The 20,371-nt window shown below is 35.5% G+C and overlaps 1 protein-coding gene across 3 annotated transcripts in view; it reads left to right on the forward strand.

Annotated features, from left to right (window-relative positions):
* Nucleotides 1–4,058: 4,058 nt before the first annotated feature.
* Nucleotides 4,059–20,371, forward strand: part of LOC126972457 (TOM1-like protein 2) — a 44,627-nt gene continuing 28,314 nt past the window's right edge. For all 3 annotated transcript variants that reach the window (XM_050819239.1, XM_050819241.1, XM_050819240.1), the window contains exons 1-4: nt 4,059–4,193; nt 4,424–4,671; nt 9,408–9,515; nt 17,916–18,011. In XM_050819239.1, coding sequence (XP_050675196.1) covers nt 4,139–4,193; nt 4,424–4,671; nt 9,408–9,515; nt 17,916–18,011 — 507 coding nt within the window. In that variant the 5' untranslated portion in view covers nt 4,059–4,138. The remainder of the gene's footprint in view (nt 4,194–4,423; nt 4,672–9,407; nt 9,516–17,915; nt 18,012–20,371) is intronic.

The following is a 20,371-nucleotide window of genomic DNA, read 5'->3' on the forward strand; positions in this document are numbered from 1 at the left end:
GATATAGTGTTTGCTCTGCAAAAGAGAGCTGTTAGTGCTATATATCAGCTTGGTTATAGACAGTCTCTCAAAGAAAAATTTAAAGAAATAAATATTATGACCGTTCATTGTCAGTACATTAATGAAAATTTAATATATGTTCACAAAAATCGTCACCGTTTTGCTCTTAATAGTGATTTTCATTATTATAACACTAGAAATAAGGGATTGCTTGTAACTAATTCTAGTAGGCTTCATAAGATACATAATAGCTTTAAGGGTTAATGTATACACTTATATAATAAAGTCCCAGCCACTGTTCAGGCATTATCTATAAATAAATTTAAATGTTTTATAAAAAAAATGGCTCTGTCATAAATCCTATTACTCCACTGCTGAATATCTAAATGATCGGACAGCCTGGGACTAGACTGTGATTATTTTATAGCGATAGAAATGACTGTACAATATTGTATATTTTGATTGAAAAGAGCGCAAAAAAAGAATGCTGGGAGAGTTTCTTGCACCGCTTCTTCTCTCTCAGAGCGCCATTTGTTTCCGAAGCGGTAGTAGTATAAGAAATGACATCAAAAAGAATTCTAAAGGAATCAATTTTGAGAAAATGAATGCCAAGAATGCAGTTGAGATTCGTTATTAAACATCCACATTGAGTGTTACAAGAATTTAGTGATAAAAGGCATTTAGTTTCTCAAAATTGATTCCTTTAGAATTCTTTTTGATGTCATTAAAGATTAGGTTGATAACTAATGGTGCTAAAAAAGGAATGGTTTTGGGTGAGAAAACGGATCAGCAAAAAATAAAAGACATCAAAAAGGAGGTTCAGCAATGCTTTTGCAACTGAAGGCAGAATATCCTACTGAATTTTAGAATATTAACGCTAATATTTTAAGTACTGATACTGAATATTGGATTGCCTATGACAATGACAGCAGAAAACTTTGATCATATGTTATCATGAGTTTTAAATAATATTCAACGTAACAAAACCTTTGTCAGAGATGCTATACCTGCGGGAATAAATTTGTGATCCCTTTTTGTGACTAGTGTATGTTTCGAAATATGTTCTCGAGCACGGTAATGAATAGTTTCGGTGATAAAGGATCATCTTGTCTTGCATCTCTTTCTATATTAATAGGTTTTCCCCTAGTTTCGAGTTTCACGTAACTTTGACTTTGTTCGTAAATATATTTTAAAATGTTTATAATATATTATGTTTGGTCGATTCCGATAGCTTTCAATGCCTTCCAAATTGAATAGGGACTAATGCTATCAAAAGCTTTACTATAGTCTATAAAAGCCATATAAGTGGTCTCTTAAACTCACAATATACACAAATACACTCATACAAACATAAAATCACAACATAAAATCTGTATAAGTTAATTTTTCTATTTGTTTTAAAGTGTGATAAGAGCATTTAATGTTGTATCATAAATAGAGTGAACCTGTAATTGGCAGTCGGCCATCGTATAATAGTTTTGTAATTAGTTTAATTTTGTATGCTGTTGGTTCAATAATAAACAAAAAAAAGCCTGGGAGTGGTCGGTAGTGCTGAAACCCTAGCGGAAGCCTGCTTACTCTATTGGAAAAATGGAAAAATTTCAATATTTTTTGTTACCTATTCATCTGGTTATTTATACAAGACAATAATTTGTAAACGCTATTTAGTAGTCAAATTGGCCTGTAATTTCCGATGCATTGGACATGGGTCGCCCTTTTTGATTAGCAGTATGATGTTGGACTTACACCATTGTGCTGGTTCAGTCCCTGTTTTTTTTATATCATACGAGTATGTCCTTCGTTTTATAACTTCGTTGATGAGTCCGTTCAGCCTAGGGCTTTTTAATTAATAACATCTTTTCTTGTTACTTATGACTGTCGTTTTAATTTAGGTATCCACGATTTATCAATGCTTTGCTCCTTAAAACCTCTCTTTGTATTTACTTGGGTGTCTCTCCGTGCATTGATTTACTTGTTTCTTGCAAGTATAATCTTGCTAGTTCCTTTTTCATATTAATATTCCTATATTTTAAAAGAGGTCGGTTCGTCTTATAAATTTTTACAATAATTAAATAGTTATGATCCCAAATTAGCTTTATTTCCATTTAGTTAAATTCTATTTTCTTTGCAATATTTTAATTTTTTATCAGCATCAGCTGCAGCTCTGTATGATTCATAAATTATAATATACGGTTAATTAAAAATTGTTGTATAAGTTAAAAATCACAAAATAGCAGAACATATAAAACAACATTGTTTCAAAATTTGCAGACAAAACAAATTAAACTCTACAGTTATGCAGACAGAATTGAACTATTGTTGTTAATCTTTAATAGGTATGTAGTTAGAATTTATTGTTGTAATACTTATGTATAAAGTATTAAATTTTGAAAAAATGTGATGTCAAAAATTTGGGACCCCCTCCCTCAACGTGTGAGGTAATTTATGGAAGTCCGGTGGCCCCTAACTCTTATTACGTACATCAACGTGGAAGGAGTATTTCAAATGGGAGCGCTTGGAAGGTGGCATTTTAAAACTGCTCGATCTGTACCTACTGAATTAGAAAAAAGCACATACCATTTTATTCTACAAGAGGGAGTATGGCTGACAGTGGCGTAGGGTGCTTTTGCGGGTATAAAATTTTGCTTGAGGGCCCTTATAAAGGGTAAAGATTTCTCACAAAAGAAAAACAATGTTTGCATAAAATTAAAAGATCATAATTATCTATCTGTCACTTTTTCCAAATTTTTTACAAACAATTCTAATTAAATATACGCTCTTCTTGCGTTTTGTTCGGCAAGCAGCAAAAGTTAACTATTTATTTTAGGCGGGATACTTGATACGCCAGATACAGCGGTAGCTACGCTTCTGGTGGATGATGCTGCAGTCCCTCTGAAAATATACCCTGGCTATGCATGAGGCAGAAGGGCTAGCGTGAATAAACGTTATTATGAATTCGAAAACCTTTTTTTTGGCATTCAAGTGCAATTTTAGCTGGCGGCAATCAGTCGGAATCATCTCTTTGGCAACAATTCTTCTTAATTTTTTTTTATTACGGGTATCTTCTAGAGGTTTCAGATCTTTATGTTTTTTGAGTGATTCTTGAACACTGTATAATTATACTTTAAATGTAGAATGTGTAATATGTGTAATGCATAATAATACCTACATATAAACCTAACAGCATGTAGACAAGTGGAAAAATGAGTTCTAAAAATTTAAATTTCGTGTTAAAAATTTAAATTTATTTATGTATTACCTTATTTCTAGTTACAGATGTGAATAAAAACTTTTCCCTTTAATCTATACGTTGAATCTTAATATTACAAAATGTGATAGTATGCTTGTTTGTCCTTTTATGTTAAAATGTATTGGCTGGTTTATGTGAATTTTGTTTGAAAATAGTCACAGTGCTCTTACATCAAGAGCTACATTAATTAAACAAAATAACATGTTTCTATATTATGCCTTGTATTCACACAATTTTATTTATCGATAATATTGTGTGCAAGCACTAGCTTGCACACGGCGCACAAGCGGCTTTATATTATCTTTTTAGCCCATAAACCAAACGGGGTTTTTCTTGTAATCGAGTACATTAAAAATGGTTTTTTAAGTTCTTTTTTAATTATATTTTGGTCAAATCAAATTAAATCAAAAATATTTTTATTTCATAGGTAAATCATATTACATTTTTTATACAGCTCATTTGGAAGCACCTGCCTTCTTAGAGAAGAATTAACAAGAAAGGTTTTTAAGGTTGCTCTTTAAAAAAAAAATAGCTGTTATAAGTTCTTATTTTTTATGCACTTTTCAAATCATTTCAAAAACAATATATCAAAGTGACGCAACAAAAATACTCACACGTCAAAAGTAAAGTAATACTTATAAACACATATTGAGTACGGTAGATGCATCCATCCACACATACCGTAAATAAATAAAGGTTTGAGCTGTTGGTCTTGTAACCATTGCACTAAATAAATGAAATAAGAAAAAACATTTGTGTCAAAAGTTACAAATGACAGTCCTGAAGTCTAAATTTGTTATCAAATTATCTTGGAATTACAAATTATTTACTGAGTGAAGTCGGTGAAATCTGAAAATAATCATTTACAGCTAGTAGATTTTATAAAAGATGTCTTTTTTCGGTGTAGGAAATCCTTTTGCCTCTCCTGTTGGTCAAAAAATAGGTAAATAGTTTGTTATTATGTTAAAAAATAAAATCCTAATTTAATTTTGTTGCGCACTAGTGTTACAAGTAGATAATTTCTTAATATTTCTTTGTTCTTACCTTGGTCTCTAGTTCAATTGTTATTCTTTTAGATATTTTTTTATTTAAAAGTTCCTTTTTATGATTTCTATCTCTATACAATGGTAAATTCACTAGATCGCAAAATTGAAAAGTTTGTAAACATTACAGAACAAGCTACCGATGGTTCTCTTCCGTCTGAGAATTGGGCTCTAAACATGGAAATATGTGATATAATTAATAGTACTCCTGATGGACCTAAAGATGCCATAAAAGCTATTAGAAAAAGGCTGACCCAAAGTGCAGGAAAGAATTATACAATTGTCATGTACACATTAACTGTGCTAGAAAGTTGTGTAAAAAATTGTGGAAGACCATTTCATGTGATGGTTTGCAGTAAGGAATTCATATCTGAATTGGTGAGTATTTTAATGTTTTTGCTGAATATCCCAGTATTAATTGAATTATTAGAGTATCTATAATATAGAACATGGTATGTTAATGTCACCTTGACCATTAATAATTAACACACCTCATTTATATCCTTGTATTTGTTTACTTCAATATTATAGCTAATATTAGTTTATAACTGTATTTGTTGTGAAATTCTTATTTTAACATTATGAAACAAATAAGTTTTTGAACATTTATGGCCTTTAAGTATTAAAAAAATATATCTACAAACATGTTTTAATATATATATTGTATATGATACATATATAAAGTATTCATATGTTATATCTAGATAAACTTGTGTGATAACATGCCTAGTAGGAGTGCAGCATTTTCAAGTAACTAAAAAGGGACTATGAAATAATATGACACTAGTTATTATTCTATGTTTTGTCTCTTAACAGACATGTCACTAGAGATTGCAATCCAGAAAATATATATCCGGTAATCTGGCATCATTAAACATACCGGATCTGGTGCTAGCAATTTTAAACAAAATAATAGAGCTTTTGTATGATTTTCTATGATCCATTTTTCAAAATCAAGATTGACTTTCTTATAATATACAATGAATAAATACTAAGACAATTATTACTTAAAATTCTAGATAAAATAATTATTTATTGTAAGGTGATTAAACTAAAGCGTAGTAATTATAGTAAAACTCATTATTGTGATAATAATTGTGCATTACGCATCAAATCATGATGGTATCTGTCATAACATAAAATATATATATTTTTTTTATTTATTTATCATATTACATATACGGATATAAAAAGTAGGTGAACTTAGCATCTAAAAATCCACAAAGGTTAACAACTAATGCTAATAATACGTCACAACTTAAGCTATAGGTTTGTGTTTTTACTACCAAAAAAACCCCATTTGTCTCTTCGAGAACATTTCCCTTAAAGCGTGTCCTAGTTTTGGAATACTGGGTCTCGAAATCAAAGCCAACACCAAATTGGCTTCGAAGAAGCTGGGCGTCATCAATAGAGCACGACAATACTTCAAGGCCCACATTCTAGCGCTCTACAAAGCGCAGGTCGGGCCGGACCTAGCATGGAGTATTGCTGTCATCTCTGGTCTAGCGCACCCCAGTATGAGCTCGATCCATTTGACCGCGTGCAACGCAGAGCAGAATCGAGCTCGAATTGTCGGGGACCCAGTGCTCTGTGAACAGCTGGATCACTTGGCGTAGCGTAGAGACGTCGCTTTATTGTGTGTCTTCTACCGAATTTATCACGGGGAGTGTTCCGAAGAGCTGTTTAACCTGATTCCTGCCGCCGTATTCCACCTTAGCACGACACGCCACAAGTTAGGATATCATCCCCACCATCTGGATGTGTGGCGGTCCTCCACAGTGCGGTTTTCAAGGAGCTTTCTTCCTCGTACTACAAAGCTGTGGAATGAGCTTCCTTGTGCGGTGTTTCCGGGACGATACGACATGGGTACCTTCAAAAAAAGCGTGTACACCTTCCTTAAAGGCCGGCAACGCTCTTGTGATTCCTCTGGTGTTGCAAGAGAATGTGGGCGGCGGTGATCACTTAACACCAGGTGACCCGTACGCTCGTCTGTCCTCCTATTCCATAAAAATATATATATATATATTAAAGTAACAACAGTGAAAATATTTTTAAAGATATAAAAACGAATAAATGTAACTTAGCAGGTTCAAATTCTCTTGTCTGCTATAGTTGTTTTAATAGATAATCTTTTATTCTGTAATTAATGTTTTTAGTATTTAAATTTTGCCGCTCAATGAAGGGCAGCTCATTTAGAAGCGAGGTATTGGTAATCGGCAGTTCGTTAGCGGTTTATATGAGCCTTGTTTGTTAGCATTTTCAAATACCTCAATAATATTATTATTGTGATCTCATCTCAGTAAATCACGTAAGGTTAATTAAGTATTATATGTGTAAGTAATTATAAGATTTTGTAAAGTTACGAAAAAAATATCTATTTGTGAAAGTGAAATCTAGACTGAGCTACGTGTAATATCGTTAACATTTTATTAGTTTAGTAACAGTTCATTTTGAACCGAAAAGTGAAAATTATCCTGATTTGATCAATGCGGCCGGATCCGGCCGGATTGATGGAAACCCGGACGGATCTGGCCGGATTGATGGAAACCCGGACGGATCTGGCCGGACTGAAAAAAACGCCGATTTGCAAACCCTTTCTCTCCTTTTACAAAGAGGCAGACAGCTATGTTCAGTTATGGTTGTTTTTAGTTCTTTAATTTTTTGAAGAGTCTTAAATAAACTTTTCAGTTCACACATAAGTGGCTAATGAATAGTAAGTTTACTGAAGCACAAAACAACAAGTTTCTATATAATATAAAATTGTCCTGATTAAAGAATTTCCTTTTATATCTTTGTTTCTAAGATTCTCGCATCCTCGCTAAAAGAGCGCAGAGAAGATCGGCTTTCTCTTTTACCGTATGGGCCAAGGTGTCATTCCTCATGTGCAGATTTCTATTTAGAACTTTGCAGTTCGGATCCTTTGTGCCCCGCGCCGCAGCCCAAGTTCGATATGCCTGTTTTTTGCAGTCAGATACTGCTTTGACTGACGAATCGAACCAGGGCTGCGATCTGCCACCGATCGGTACTACAGAGATAAAAATATCCATGCCCTGCAGTATCACATCGGCTGCTGCAACGGCGCAAGCACAGGGATCATCCGAAGGGAAGGGAAACCTATCCCAACCTGCGGATTTGTAGTGCCAAACGCGGCGGGTCGCTGGTGGTCTGCGACGTGGGCGTCAGATAGGACCTACATTCCTGACCAGGCAATGGTCGGCGTTCCGAGAGGGGCGCCGACAGAGACCTGGTAACCATCGGGATGTGTAGTCAGCAGAAGATGTAATAAGAGCGGCATGTATTTATCCACATCAGGGACCCGCGTTGGCGACTCAACCAATTGGGACAGACCATACGCCAATGCAAAATTATGCTTTTAGTTCCATCTGGCACAACAATTTCCGAAAGATGCCTTAACCTAAATCACCTTTAAATGGTTTACAATCCGTGAGGACGACAGCCATGCATCTGTGCGAGGGAGACGCATTATATGACAGGGACAGGTAGTAACAGGTTAACTTACGAAATTCTTCCTGCTTAGCGCCCGGACTTCAGTGAAACTAATCTGTAACGCCAATGCTTGTAACATCTGCTCATAGCTATTTGACTAATTGTGAATATATTTAAAAAAAAACTGTATATTTGTTGTCTAGTGAACTACACTGACCCTGTGCCTCCTAATTCGGCGTCATTGACGTGTTCCGTCAATTAAGATAAGCCACAGTAATACGTTGTTGCTAACTATCATTACGTTTGTACCTACCTTATATATATCATTAGCAGAATCGTTGAGAGCAAAATTTATAGAAATTAACATCTTGACTGTTGCTTCTCAATATATTCTTTATAATGTTATGTATGTTCATAGGCACAAAAGTGAATTTGCTAGAAACTGTCATATCCATGTTAATACCAGGAACCGACATTAACTTATAATGCCTACTACTCGGCTAAGTCGAGTTAGTAAGTCTTATGTGGGGCGATGTATATGCTTTTACAACAAGATCTCAGAAAATGTTCAAAACAAAAGTATTACGTTATTCAAAATAATTATTGTTAAAATACGTTTGTGTGGTAAAGGTTATTATAACATAAATGACTTTCTTAATGATACTACAGATTCGGAATTGAGCGACCGCCCTCAGGTTATTAAATAATAGTTTGATTGTACGATAATAATAAACTAATAATAATTATGAAAAAAAAAGCCCTTTGAGTTTGTTGCGCCATTTTTGTCAGGGTGACTTTCAATGAGTGATGTCACATCCTATTTGGAATAAAAAAATGAATTTGAATTAATGCCTAATTAAATAGTAGATAAGCAATCACTAATATAGTACATAATTAGTAGTATTCCTTCTTATGTCACATGAACACCAGCTCAAACAGTTGGTCGCTCCATCTTGCGGCGCGTGTTCAATATCTAAAATACATCATTGAAGAGTTTTATAATAACGCCTTGGTTTATCATAATAAAGTGAGATATTATTACGAAATCCCTTGTTTGATATGATTTCGCCCGACCTCAGCGCGTGGCCTTTAAGGCGCGAAAAAATATTATAATGAAGTGTACGAATACCCGCGGGTGTAAATCTGAATTTGTATCAAGGTACAGCTGTCCCGTATTCGTATTCTCAATCGTGGAGTGCAGCACTGGTTTCATGCGCACATAGCCTTAAGAGCACCAATAATTGTTCGAGGAGTAAAAACAAACATGTAGACATGTAGTTGTGTGTGTCCCATGAAGTGTGAAATGCTCATTTCGGCTTAGTTTGTGAATACATCCAGTTCCAAAAACCTATTTCTACTGTGAATCAGTAATTTGTAAGCATGGCTGTGTTTCAGTCTAATGGGCGCCGTAGCTTGTGAAACTACTGACTACTTTTCAAGAATCCTGAGTGGCTGCACAGTATTGTAATGGGCAGGGCATAATAATTACCATATCAACTAAACCTCATGCTCGTCTCGACCCTTATTATTATAAAAAAAGCTTTTACACTCATGTTTATTGAAATAGGCTCAGACCAAAACTTTTAGATGGTCATTACATTAAATGAATGTATACTTGGCTGAAACCGTAAAGAGCTATAATTCAATATTATGTTTATTGTTCGCAGGTGAAACTCATTGGACCAAAAAACGATCCACCGACAGTTGTTCAAGACAAAGTACTGAGCCTTATACAATGTTGGGCCGATGCTTTTCAGACCCAACCAGAGTTACAGGTAACACAAGTTGCTGATATAAGTCGATGGTATTGATAATGGTAGATATACTAATAATATGACTGTACATGTAAGTGATCTGATGATATAAATGAAATGAAATTTTATTTGCAAGAAACATTGTACTAACGATGTTATCATAATATTATTGATAATCCAACATGTTTCGTCAATTGACATGCAAAATATGTTATAAAATTGTCTAAATACCAACACACTACTGTTATACTGAAACATGTCGGATTTCACAATTCTATCATTAATATTAATATTATTAAAATTTTAAGATGTTATAATATAAGACGCCGAAGATATAGAAACGCCATTCAAGACGAGGGAGGGTCCTTTACACAGGTTGTCGGCTAGTTTGTGGGTACCACAACGGCGCCTATTTCTGCCGTGAAGCAGTAATGTGTAAACATTACTGTGTTTCGGTCTGAAGGGCGCCGTAGCTAGTGAAATTACTGGGCAAATGAGACTTAAACTTATGTCTCAGCGTGACTAGCGCAATTGTAGTTCCGCTCGAATTTTTGGGTTTTTCAAGAATCCTGTGTGGCACTACATTTTTATGGTCAGGGCGTATCAATTACCATCAGCTGAACGTTCTACTCGCCTTGTCCCGTATTATAATAAAAAAGACGTCCCTCGGGAGAACTGGAACAACTGCTTTATACAATGGTTCCAAATTAAATATTGAAGGATAGGTACCCACAACAAAAAATTATTAACAGAAAATGTGGAATTATTTATGAGAAGTTACAATATTCCCTATGTATAGATACAATTGTTATAACTATAAATATTGTTCTACCATGATATAAACAATAGTATCACCAATTGATATGATTGGAAATAAATTCTTTGTATGTTAGTTTTTCCGCTACGTTGGTTGGTTGGTTTTTTTATTTATTTATTTATCAAAATACATATATTACAGAATGTGAACAAATAATATACATTGTAAAAACCACAGAGGTTTGACCTCAATGCATTATCATAGTTTACGCCTTATTTCAGTTTTTTACAAAATAAATATAATCTTAACATTAAATTCTATACCTACATACAATTATTAATATCTATAGAAAGTAACAATCTGCTACAAGTACATTACTTACATAATAATATCTACAAGAAATCAACTACAGATAATATGTACCTTACTAATATATATTTCAACACGCAAACAAAAAACAGATATTTCAAACTTTTCCCAGGCATCCCATGACCATGTTATTAATTACAAATGCGATCAAAGATATACCTCATAGATACCTAGGAAATATTCTTTCAGTTTTTGTTTAATATTTTTTTGGGTGCAGTGGCATTGGACAGAAATGAGGGTAGTTGATTAATTAGGCGAGGAACATTATAGCTTGTTGTTCTCTCACCGTATTGTGGTTACAATCCACCGTCCACGATCCTCAGTCTATGGACGTGCTACGAATCTTGGACGTGTTGAAACTTGCTTCCACAGTCATCGAATAATTAAACCGAACTGTCTTTAGCGTTGTTTACAGATCGATATATAAGTAACTTTAATAAATGGCGTGCGCTAATGATTCCTCTCGTTTTGTTAGGGGCGCATTCACACGAAAACCGTCATTGACGTTTCGGTAAATATTCGTAATATTATTCATGACACAATTATAGATTATATTAAAAAACCAGACAAGTGTGAGTCGCACTCGTCCTCCAAGAGTTCCGTACAAATTTTCTATGATTATACGAATGTGTAGTTTTCAGATAAACGAATCTTAAGACGCTATTACTTGCCACACTTTATAGTTCTATGTAAACGGATAATACCCTATAAACTTTGATTCCCATAAGTGTCCAAATATACTTACGTTACGACATAAACGGCGGTATCTTTTTTTACGTAAACTTGGAAGCATTTTTCAAAGCTTCATGAAACTGTTTAGACCTAAGTATATCGTTAATAGATTACAAATAACAATTAGATAGTCTCGACAGACAGACGGGCGGACACCAAAGTGATCCTATAAAAGTTCAGTTTTTTTCCTTTTGAGGTACGGAACCTTAAAACGCGTGTACATACACTCTTGTGAAACTTCAGCATATCAATATTTGTTAACGGTACAACAATAAGTAGATAGGTATTCAATTACTTGTCTCGCACCGCCATCTGTGGTAACATAATATGACGGCTTCAGTATTTCTTAACGTTACGACTCAACTTAGTGGCCATTTTTCTGTTTATTTCATTTTATAAGTGCTAGAGCTTGAAAAAGTTCTTAATCGTCTTAATAAGATTGTCAGCAAGCAGTCCGATAGATATCTAATACTACCACTTTCTATTCACTTTCCAAAATTTCGTTACGTTTCGTTAAGTTTTAGAGGAATCTTGTCGAGAATGAAATCCTTATTTGAAATTTTAACTCACGGTTAGGCCCGGTTTCCGCCAAAGCAGAGAGGAGATGTGAGCTGAGAGTAGCGGAGATGTGAGCTGTAAGAGCTCGAAATCAGCCAACTGATATATATACAAAAGGAAAACGTCCTCCTTTTTTTGAGTTCAAATACGTCGCTAAACTACTAAAGTTAGTTAAAAATACGGATGGAACGCCTTTTGTATTCAAGATCAGTCAATTGAATATCAGTGCGCCGCGCTGCCGGCCGTCCTACTACACTACACACATCTCATATTTCCGCTCAAAGAATAATGAGACATCTCCTCTCCGCTTCATCCATTTTCACCGAAGCTAAGAGGAGAGGAGATGTGGAAATGACGAAATCTGATTGGTTATCAAAATACATCTCCTCTCCTCTCTGCTTTGGTGGATACCGAGCCTTTAGGATCTTCGGGTGCAGGTTTCGTGGGCGGTCATTCTCCCTATTAAATTAAGTAGAGTCGCCCGTCTCCCTCTCTTAATATAAACCAAAAACTGGTCAAGTGCGTGTCGTACCCGCGCCAATATCTATTAAAACATCATCAATTAAAATCACGTTTGTTGTATGGAAGCCCCCTTAAATATTTATTTTATTTTGTTTTTTAGTTATGTTGTTATAGCGTCAACAGTAATACATCATCTGTGAATATTTCAACAGTCTAACTATCACAGCTTATGACAAACAGGCTGGTGACAGACTGACGGACAGCGGACTCTTAGTAATAGGGTTCCGTTTTACCCTTTGAGTACGGAACCCTGCCTCAAAAACCGTAAAGTAGGGAATTTATAAATAAAATTTGAAAACAACATTTTATTATCGATGCGGGAGTCGAACCCGACCAATAATTATCACCTGTAAATTAGAACCAGCAGATGAAACCGCTACCTGAGAGTTGAACAAAGCATACAAGATTTTATCAACGATACGAACAGTTGGCTCAGTTGGAAGAGCACTCGCACGGAACGCAAGAGGTCGTGGATCCCGCATCGTTCATTAAATTTTGTTTTCATATTTTATTTGTGTATTAATAATAGATGTCAGAGTTATCACTTTTAAAAACAACAAATTTGAAATTCATGTCTTGACCGTTTCTTGTAAATCCCACCAGTTGCAAATGTACAAATAAACAGTATGCAGTTGTACAGTAAATAACATTCACACAAGACAGGTTTCTCCATAGAGTTTTTAAGCACAAAACGAAAAGTTAAGAACAAGGTCAATTTAACCGATACCTTATAATCTTTAGATCACAATGCTATCATTACTTGAAGAAGGTTTTATCGCCTCCTCTTTGGTTTTTCCTTCTCTGTTGTTTGTCATAATAAATACTTAGTACGCCGTATAAATATCATCTTTTTATTATTTCGTTATTGACCCTAAGGGTCATAAAATCTCTTACGGCCGTTCCCAATATTCAGTCTATCTCTTACTTGAGATAAAAATCGTGACTATCGTTGACTTTTCTGTCCCAATAAACTTATACGTATAGCTATGACGACGTATAGCTTACCAGCGATATAAAGTTTGTATGGAAATTGCAATTCACGGGTCTCAATATAAGGCAATAAGAATAACTTATCGGGTATATTGGGACAGCTTCAGATTATTGACAGCTAATTACTGACAGTAGAAGGTAGTAATTTATCTTTATCTGTAGATAGTATATTGGGAACGGCCGTTAGTGAATGCCTATTAGTATTTCTATTTATAAGAAGTCTTGGTTCTTCATATTTGCATGATAATTATGAAAGTTCGTGTTTTTACTAGGTTTTGGTTTAACAAATGTAATTACTTGTATGTCAACAATATCAAAAACTAAGCGCTTTTAAATCGTCTTTATAATGACGTCAAAGTTCAAACCACCAGAAGCATTTCCAGGGGACTACATAGATGGCGCTAGCAATCGTTAACATCGCCCTGATTATATTTATTTTCGTTTTGTATTATCAAAACTTGAAAATAATTTCGCTAACATAAAATTAAAGGTATATCTTTATGATTTGTAAATGATTTTTTGGGTAGTGGTATGTTACTTGCAGTAATTTATCACTTTGATTATAATTTTTAATACTAATGTCTAAACAGTGGCTAAGAATTTAATATATAAGTGTATACTGTATACATTTACCATTTAAAGTTTAAGCTATTATGTATCTTATGAAGTTAGGATTTCTTTCAATAGAATAAAGGACATGTTTGATTGATCCAAGATACTAAAATAATATATACATTTATACAGTTTTTTTTTATTAAGTTTTATGAAAGGTAAATGCTAAAGGTTGATGCATCCAAGGGTAATTTATATTTCAAAGTAAAAAAAAACTTCATTAAATTAGGCTTAACCAAGCGCTTTCCGTCCATATATTACCTATAAATTACTGAATATATCATATAAAAATTAATCTCGTGAGAAGAACATAATATTACAAGAAACTCAACGGCCACTCTTTTCAATCAATAGAGTATTTAACAATGCCTGTAATGTACAAAACAAATTAGATTGTAGCTGCATCCAATATATGAAGGGTGTAAACAGTTAAAAGCATTTGAAGTATCAAATATTTCATATAAAATACTAAAGAATAAACTGTATAAATGTAACGAGCTCTACTTTTATACGATCATAATAATATGGTAGATTCAGTTATTTAAAAGAAATATAGGGACGATTCAAAAGCGCTTGGTTAAGCCTAATTTAATAAAGTTTTTTTTACTTTGAAATATAAATTACCCTATATTGGATGGATCAACCTTTAGCATTAACCTTTCATAAAAATGAATAAAAAAAACTATATAAATGTATATTATTTTAGTATGTTGGATGCATCAAACATGTCCTTTCATTCTATTGAAAGAAATCCTAACTTCATAAGATACATAATAGCTTAAACTTGAAAGGGTAAATGTATACACTTACACTTATATATTAAATTCTCAGCCACTGTTAAGTAGAGGTGGTCGTTAAATCAATTAACTGTTTTTCTTCAACGTAAAAACCTGTTGAACAAAATAGGCTAATAAATTGAATCAACGTCTTGGCCCGTAACTCACAATAAATGAAGGAATTAAATGCCTCACTAAAACAGTTGACGAATTTACGAACGAAAACGTTAACTTGATATTATTTATATTGACGAAATAAAAACCTAAATCTATATATATATAAATGAATTGCTGTTCGTTAGTCTCGCTAAAACTCGAGAACGGCTGGACCGATTTGGCTAATTTTGGTCTTAAATTATTTGTAGAAGTCCAAGGAAGGTTTAAAAGGTGAATAAATAAGAAAATTCTCAATAAAAATTAATATAAACAAAAAATTTGTTCTTCCTTAAGTTTGATGTGTCTGAGCGACGGGGGCGTTCAGAAATCAAATTGAAAGAATAGTTTTAAATAAATAACTAATTAGAATCTATAATATATCTTTCTATCTCTCAGGAGGTAAAAAATAAACTAAATTTAGCTAATAGTTGGTAGATTAAAAACCTCCAATGACACAGTGTACCCTCTGTAGTCTGTATTAAATTCTCAGCCACTGTTTAGGCATTAGTATTAATAATTAAAATCAAAGTGATAAATTACTGCAAGTAACATACCACTACCCAAAAAATCATTTACAAATCATAAATATATACTTTTAATTTTCTTCGTGGTCTTCTCTCGCCGCGCCCACATGGGCGCGGTGGGGGAATGCTGATCAGGACTTTTCGTCCCCTGCAGCAAGGATCACTCGCCGCCCGTTGAAACGGGCGGGTCATTGGGGGTGAGAGTCGTTGCTCTCTGCGGTCGTCTTCTTTAATTTATGGTATGGTTGGGGGAGTGCCCCCCCCTTTGTGGTCATCTTTTTGGAGCTGAGGGAGCGCCTGTTCCCTCAGCTGAGATCCGGTGATTGTTGCCGGTTTGCGCGGGCCTTGACGATCAGCCCCGAAGAAGAGGGAGGGCGATCAGCCGAGCCGCGCGCAAACACGTCACTCTACATCCTCGTCCCGCACGAGATCACGCGGGTAGCGGCGGCTGTCAGGTGGCCGCGCGTGCCAGGGGGCCAGATCTCGCAGATGATGGAGATCGGACGAGTCGGCACGCGCGAACATGTTGACGGCGAGACGACGAGTGAAGTCGTCCAAGCCCTCGACTCTTAGGTCCCTCTGGATTGTTTGGTTCCTCACGTACCATGGTGCGCCCGTGATGCGGCGGAGGATCTTGTTCTGCACGGTTTGCAACCTTTTCCGGTTAGTTAGATTCACGAGCGCGTACCATGCAGGCGCGGCGTACGTGAGTCGGCTGCGTAGGTGGGTCTTGTACACCAAGACCTTCACCCTCAGAGGGAGGCTTGAGGAGAGCACTGGACGAAGTAAGGCCATCGCGACGTTTGTCGACGCGATGGTCTTCGTGACGTGCTCGTTCATGTTGAGCCGGCGGTCGATGGTGACCCCGAGGTACTTTACCGTCGGGGACCACGAAATGTCCTGTCCGTTTAGCTGCAACCTATGCTGGCCAGTGTGCACACTCCCAGTCGCGAGCGCCTGGGTTTTGCCAACGTTCACCGATAGCCGCCACTTCTTGAGCCATTCTGGCAGGGTGTCCAGCTGGCGCTGCATCTTCACGGCGGCGTGCGTTAGGTTGAGTGACGATGTAATATACGCCGCGTCATCTGCATATAGCGCCAGAGTCGCCGACGGTTCGAGCGGGATGTCATTTGTGTATTTTGCGTACAGCAGGGGAGAGAGACAGCTCCCCTGCGGTACGCCAGCAGAGATAATCTTGGAAGCTGAAATGGCATCGTCTACCCTTACTCGAAACCGACGGTTTTTAATTTTATGTTTTCAAGTTTTGATAATACAAAACGAAAATAAATATAATCAGGGCGATGTTAACCATAGCTAGCGCCATCTATGTAGTACCCTGGAAATGCTTCACGTGGTTTGAACTTTGATCGACGTGGACATTAGGAAACATTGTCGGAGCGAGGCATATTTTTACTAGGGTTCCGTAGCCAAACGGAACCCTTATAGAATATAGATTCGTCATGTCTGTCTGTCCGTCCGTATGTCACAGCCACATTTTTCCAAAATTATAAGAACTATACTGGTGAAACTTGGTTGATAAATGTATTCTATGTAGAGTTAGCGAACGACTTGGATGTAATTAATGTAACCGGGACCGATAATTTGACACAGATAACCTACCTAAATAACTACAATTAGGAGGTGAAATAATACGTCTAACCAACGGATCAAGGCAGTCGAACGAAGGAAGTACTTCCATATTTGGAGACTTTCTAAAGAAACCACAGTAAATGATTTGAGAGACTATATAGTAGATATTTTGGGATGAGACAGCTACAACATTGACGTGCAACAAATAAATCACAAAACTGAAAGGGGTTACTCGTCTGTAAATAAATTTAAGTGTATTAAGTATAAAAAAATGGCTCCGTCGTAAATCCTACTACTCCGCAGCTAAATATCTTAGTGATCCGACAGCCTGGGACTAGATTATGATTATTTTATAGCAATAGCAATGACAGTACAATATTGTATATTTTATTAAAAAGAGCGCAAAAAAGTATACTGGGGTTTCTTGCGCCGCTTCTTCTCTCTCAGAGCGCCATTTGTTTCCGAACCGGTAGTAGTATCTAGTATATTAGAAATAATAATAATAATAAATTGTTTATTTCTTTAACAAAAAGTACTTAAGAAATGCTAATAACAAAAAATACTAAAGAAATGACATCAAAAAGAATTCTAAAGGAATCAATTTCGAGAAAATAAATGCCTTTTTATGGCTTTATCCAAAAACTATTAAATGGCTCCATACTCCAAAGGTATTTGAATTTCTATTTTCATACACTTACGTAAAGTTAAATGAAATCCGATATTACTTACAGAACATTGTTCACCGCGCCCGTCCGATATTGGACACGCGAGCTAACCTTGTCAAGCGATTATGGCCCGTACCGTTTACATGTTATAACGTAATTTAATATTTTAGGGAGTTGTGCAAGTATACAATGAGCTGCGGACCAAAGGCGTCGAGTTTCCGATGACAGACCTAGATGCAATGGCGCCTATATTTACACCGCAGAGGGTATGTATTACACTCATAAGTCATACGACATAATATTGGAGGAGGGAGATATGTAATCTACTGAATTTGACTCACTTACTAAGCAAAAATAATCTTTTAAAATAAGGAAACTTAAACTTTTAAATAAGTAAATTCTACCCACTTTTGCGCATTTCGGCATTCTTAAGAATAGTGACAATTAATATCTCAAGTTCATAATATAATTTTTTCTACATTGTGCCAAACAACAATATTAATGAGGCAACGAGCTTCTTGGAAAGCGGATCGAAAAGGACATGACGTAACGCGCGCGAATTCAATTTTTCCTTCCTATTGTTTAAAAATAGCATAGACCTTACAAGAACGACAGCCCGATATTAAATTCATAACCAATTTTGTTTTGTCAATGTGTGCATTAGCCTTGGCATTAGTTTGACGACCTATATAGCCCATGACCCTGCCTACTGCGCTAGAGGTCCCGGGTTCGATAGGTGCAAACATTTAAATGACGAATATGGATGTTTGTTTTCGAGACATGGATGTTTATATGTATTTATGTATGTTTAAGTAAGTATATTGTATTAAATATATCGTTGTTTTGTTCCCATGGTACAGACTATGCCTAGTTTGAGGCTAGATAATTTGTGTCAAAGTGTGTCAATATTATATTTATTTATATTTTTAAAATTCAAAAATCCAAGGAGCTAATGCCAAGCGTGGCTGGCTGTTTACGATTTGTCAATTAAAATCGGTTACAACAGATTCGCTTACCTTTTCTATATTGTTGTATCTTTTGCGTAAAATATGATTTGTCTCTTGCACGCTTTGTTTACTGCGTGGCTCCAGACATTAAAACTCGCATTCAATTCGGATTGCGACGACAAGATGTCAGACGAAAGAGTTCATGCCAGAAACTTTACTGATATTTGAAATCATCTGTTTCATCCCTGAGTCATAGTGTGACTTTAGTATCGCAGAAAATTTTAAATATGCAGTTTTTAATGTGGATGATTGATTTGTCAGACCATAAGATGCAGCGTGATTCGGAGAAGGTCTTTGTATGTGATATCTTGGTGATTACTTATCCAAAATCTATATTTTCTTGACTTAGAAATACCACGCCACGCGGTGTCTTTGAGCGGGATAGCTTCGTCTAGAACCAAACAACCCAAGCGGGCAAGCACCGACTTAAACCCTATCAATAGGTAGCACATACAAATAATAGTATTTTATTAGTATTAAAGGTATACGATTTGCATAAGGTGTGTTAAATTAAACCTCTATTAAGTTCTTTTATACGGTTTTTTTAAACGTAGTTTTTTATTTACGTTAGCCGGATCAGTAGTGCTGGCAGAGGAAAGTTTGAAAGCGCAGGTGAAACGTATTTGGGTACATTTTTAGAGTTTTTGAAGTGAAAACTTCTTTAGCGGCTTTGTGCAATTTTTATAGGAATGGGTATAAAATGTTTAACTCGCGTCAAGGAACGTGACCTGATCGATAAATTCGTAAGACAGTCGTTGAAATTATGGATGGAAGTTGATTTTTCTGAGTGATAAACTTTTTAATGCAAAATAATTGTAATAGTTCTGAAGTGCAATTTTTTATGTAATTTAAATGGTACTTTTGTATTTAACCACATAAATGCTAATATTTTTATACTGATAAATAAATCAATTCGTTCGAAATTATTCCCTAACCGTTCCAAAATATTCAAAAATGCACAACGTAACTGTTCAAGTTTTCACTTCTGCCGGCACTCCGGGAGTACAACCCCTGTTTTTTTCTTATTACCTAATACATATAATCTAAAATTTTATTTTGACGATCTATATCATGTAACGACATTAAGGCGATTTAACAAAGCGAAGCCTTAGTATGCCAAACCTTAAATTACCGCTGCGTTAGATAAACCTTCTTTTAATATAATCAACTTTCGTTTTATCGTTTTTTTAAGTTTTTGTTTTATATTCATAACTAAATAAGATTTTCAAGTTCTGTTCTCACCTCTGGGCGGGTCAGACATCTCCGATCGGCTAGATAGATTCTTGAGCGTTGCGTAGAGATGTGGGTTTTCTCTGTATTTTCTACCGGAGTGCTCAGAGGAGCTGTTCGGGTTGATACCGGCAGCCGCATTCCTCCACGAGACGTCATGCGAAATTTCTTCCGCATCACGTTGAAGTCTGGCACTCCACAATCACGCGTTGTGCTAGAAACTTATTGCCTCGCACAGCCACTTTATGTAATCAAATACCGGCTAACTGCAGCCGGCTGAACTTATTAAAAAAACCCAATAAAATCTCGGCACGCCCGACAGAAGTGATAACTTAAGTAATCTAAGTTAAACTATTTAATATTGAAATTGTTTAACTTGAGAAAATCTT

Source organism: Leptidea sinapis, chromosome 26 (assembly GCF_905404315.1).
Source record: "Leptidea sinapis chromosome 26, ilLepSina1.1, whole genome shotgun sequence".
Taxonomy (NCBI): Eukaryota; Metazoa; Arthropoda; class Insecta; order Lepidoptera; family Pieridae; genus Leptidea; species Leptidea sinapis.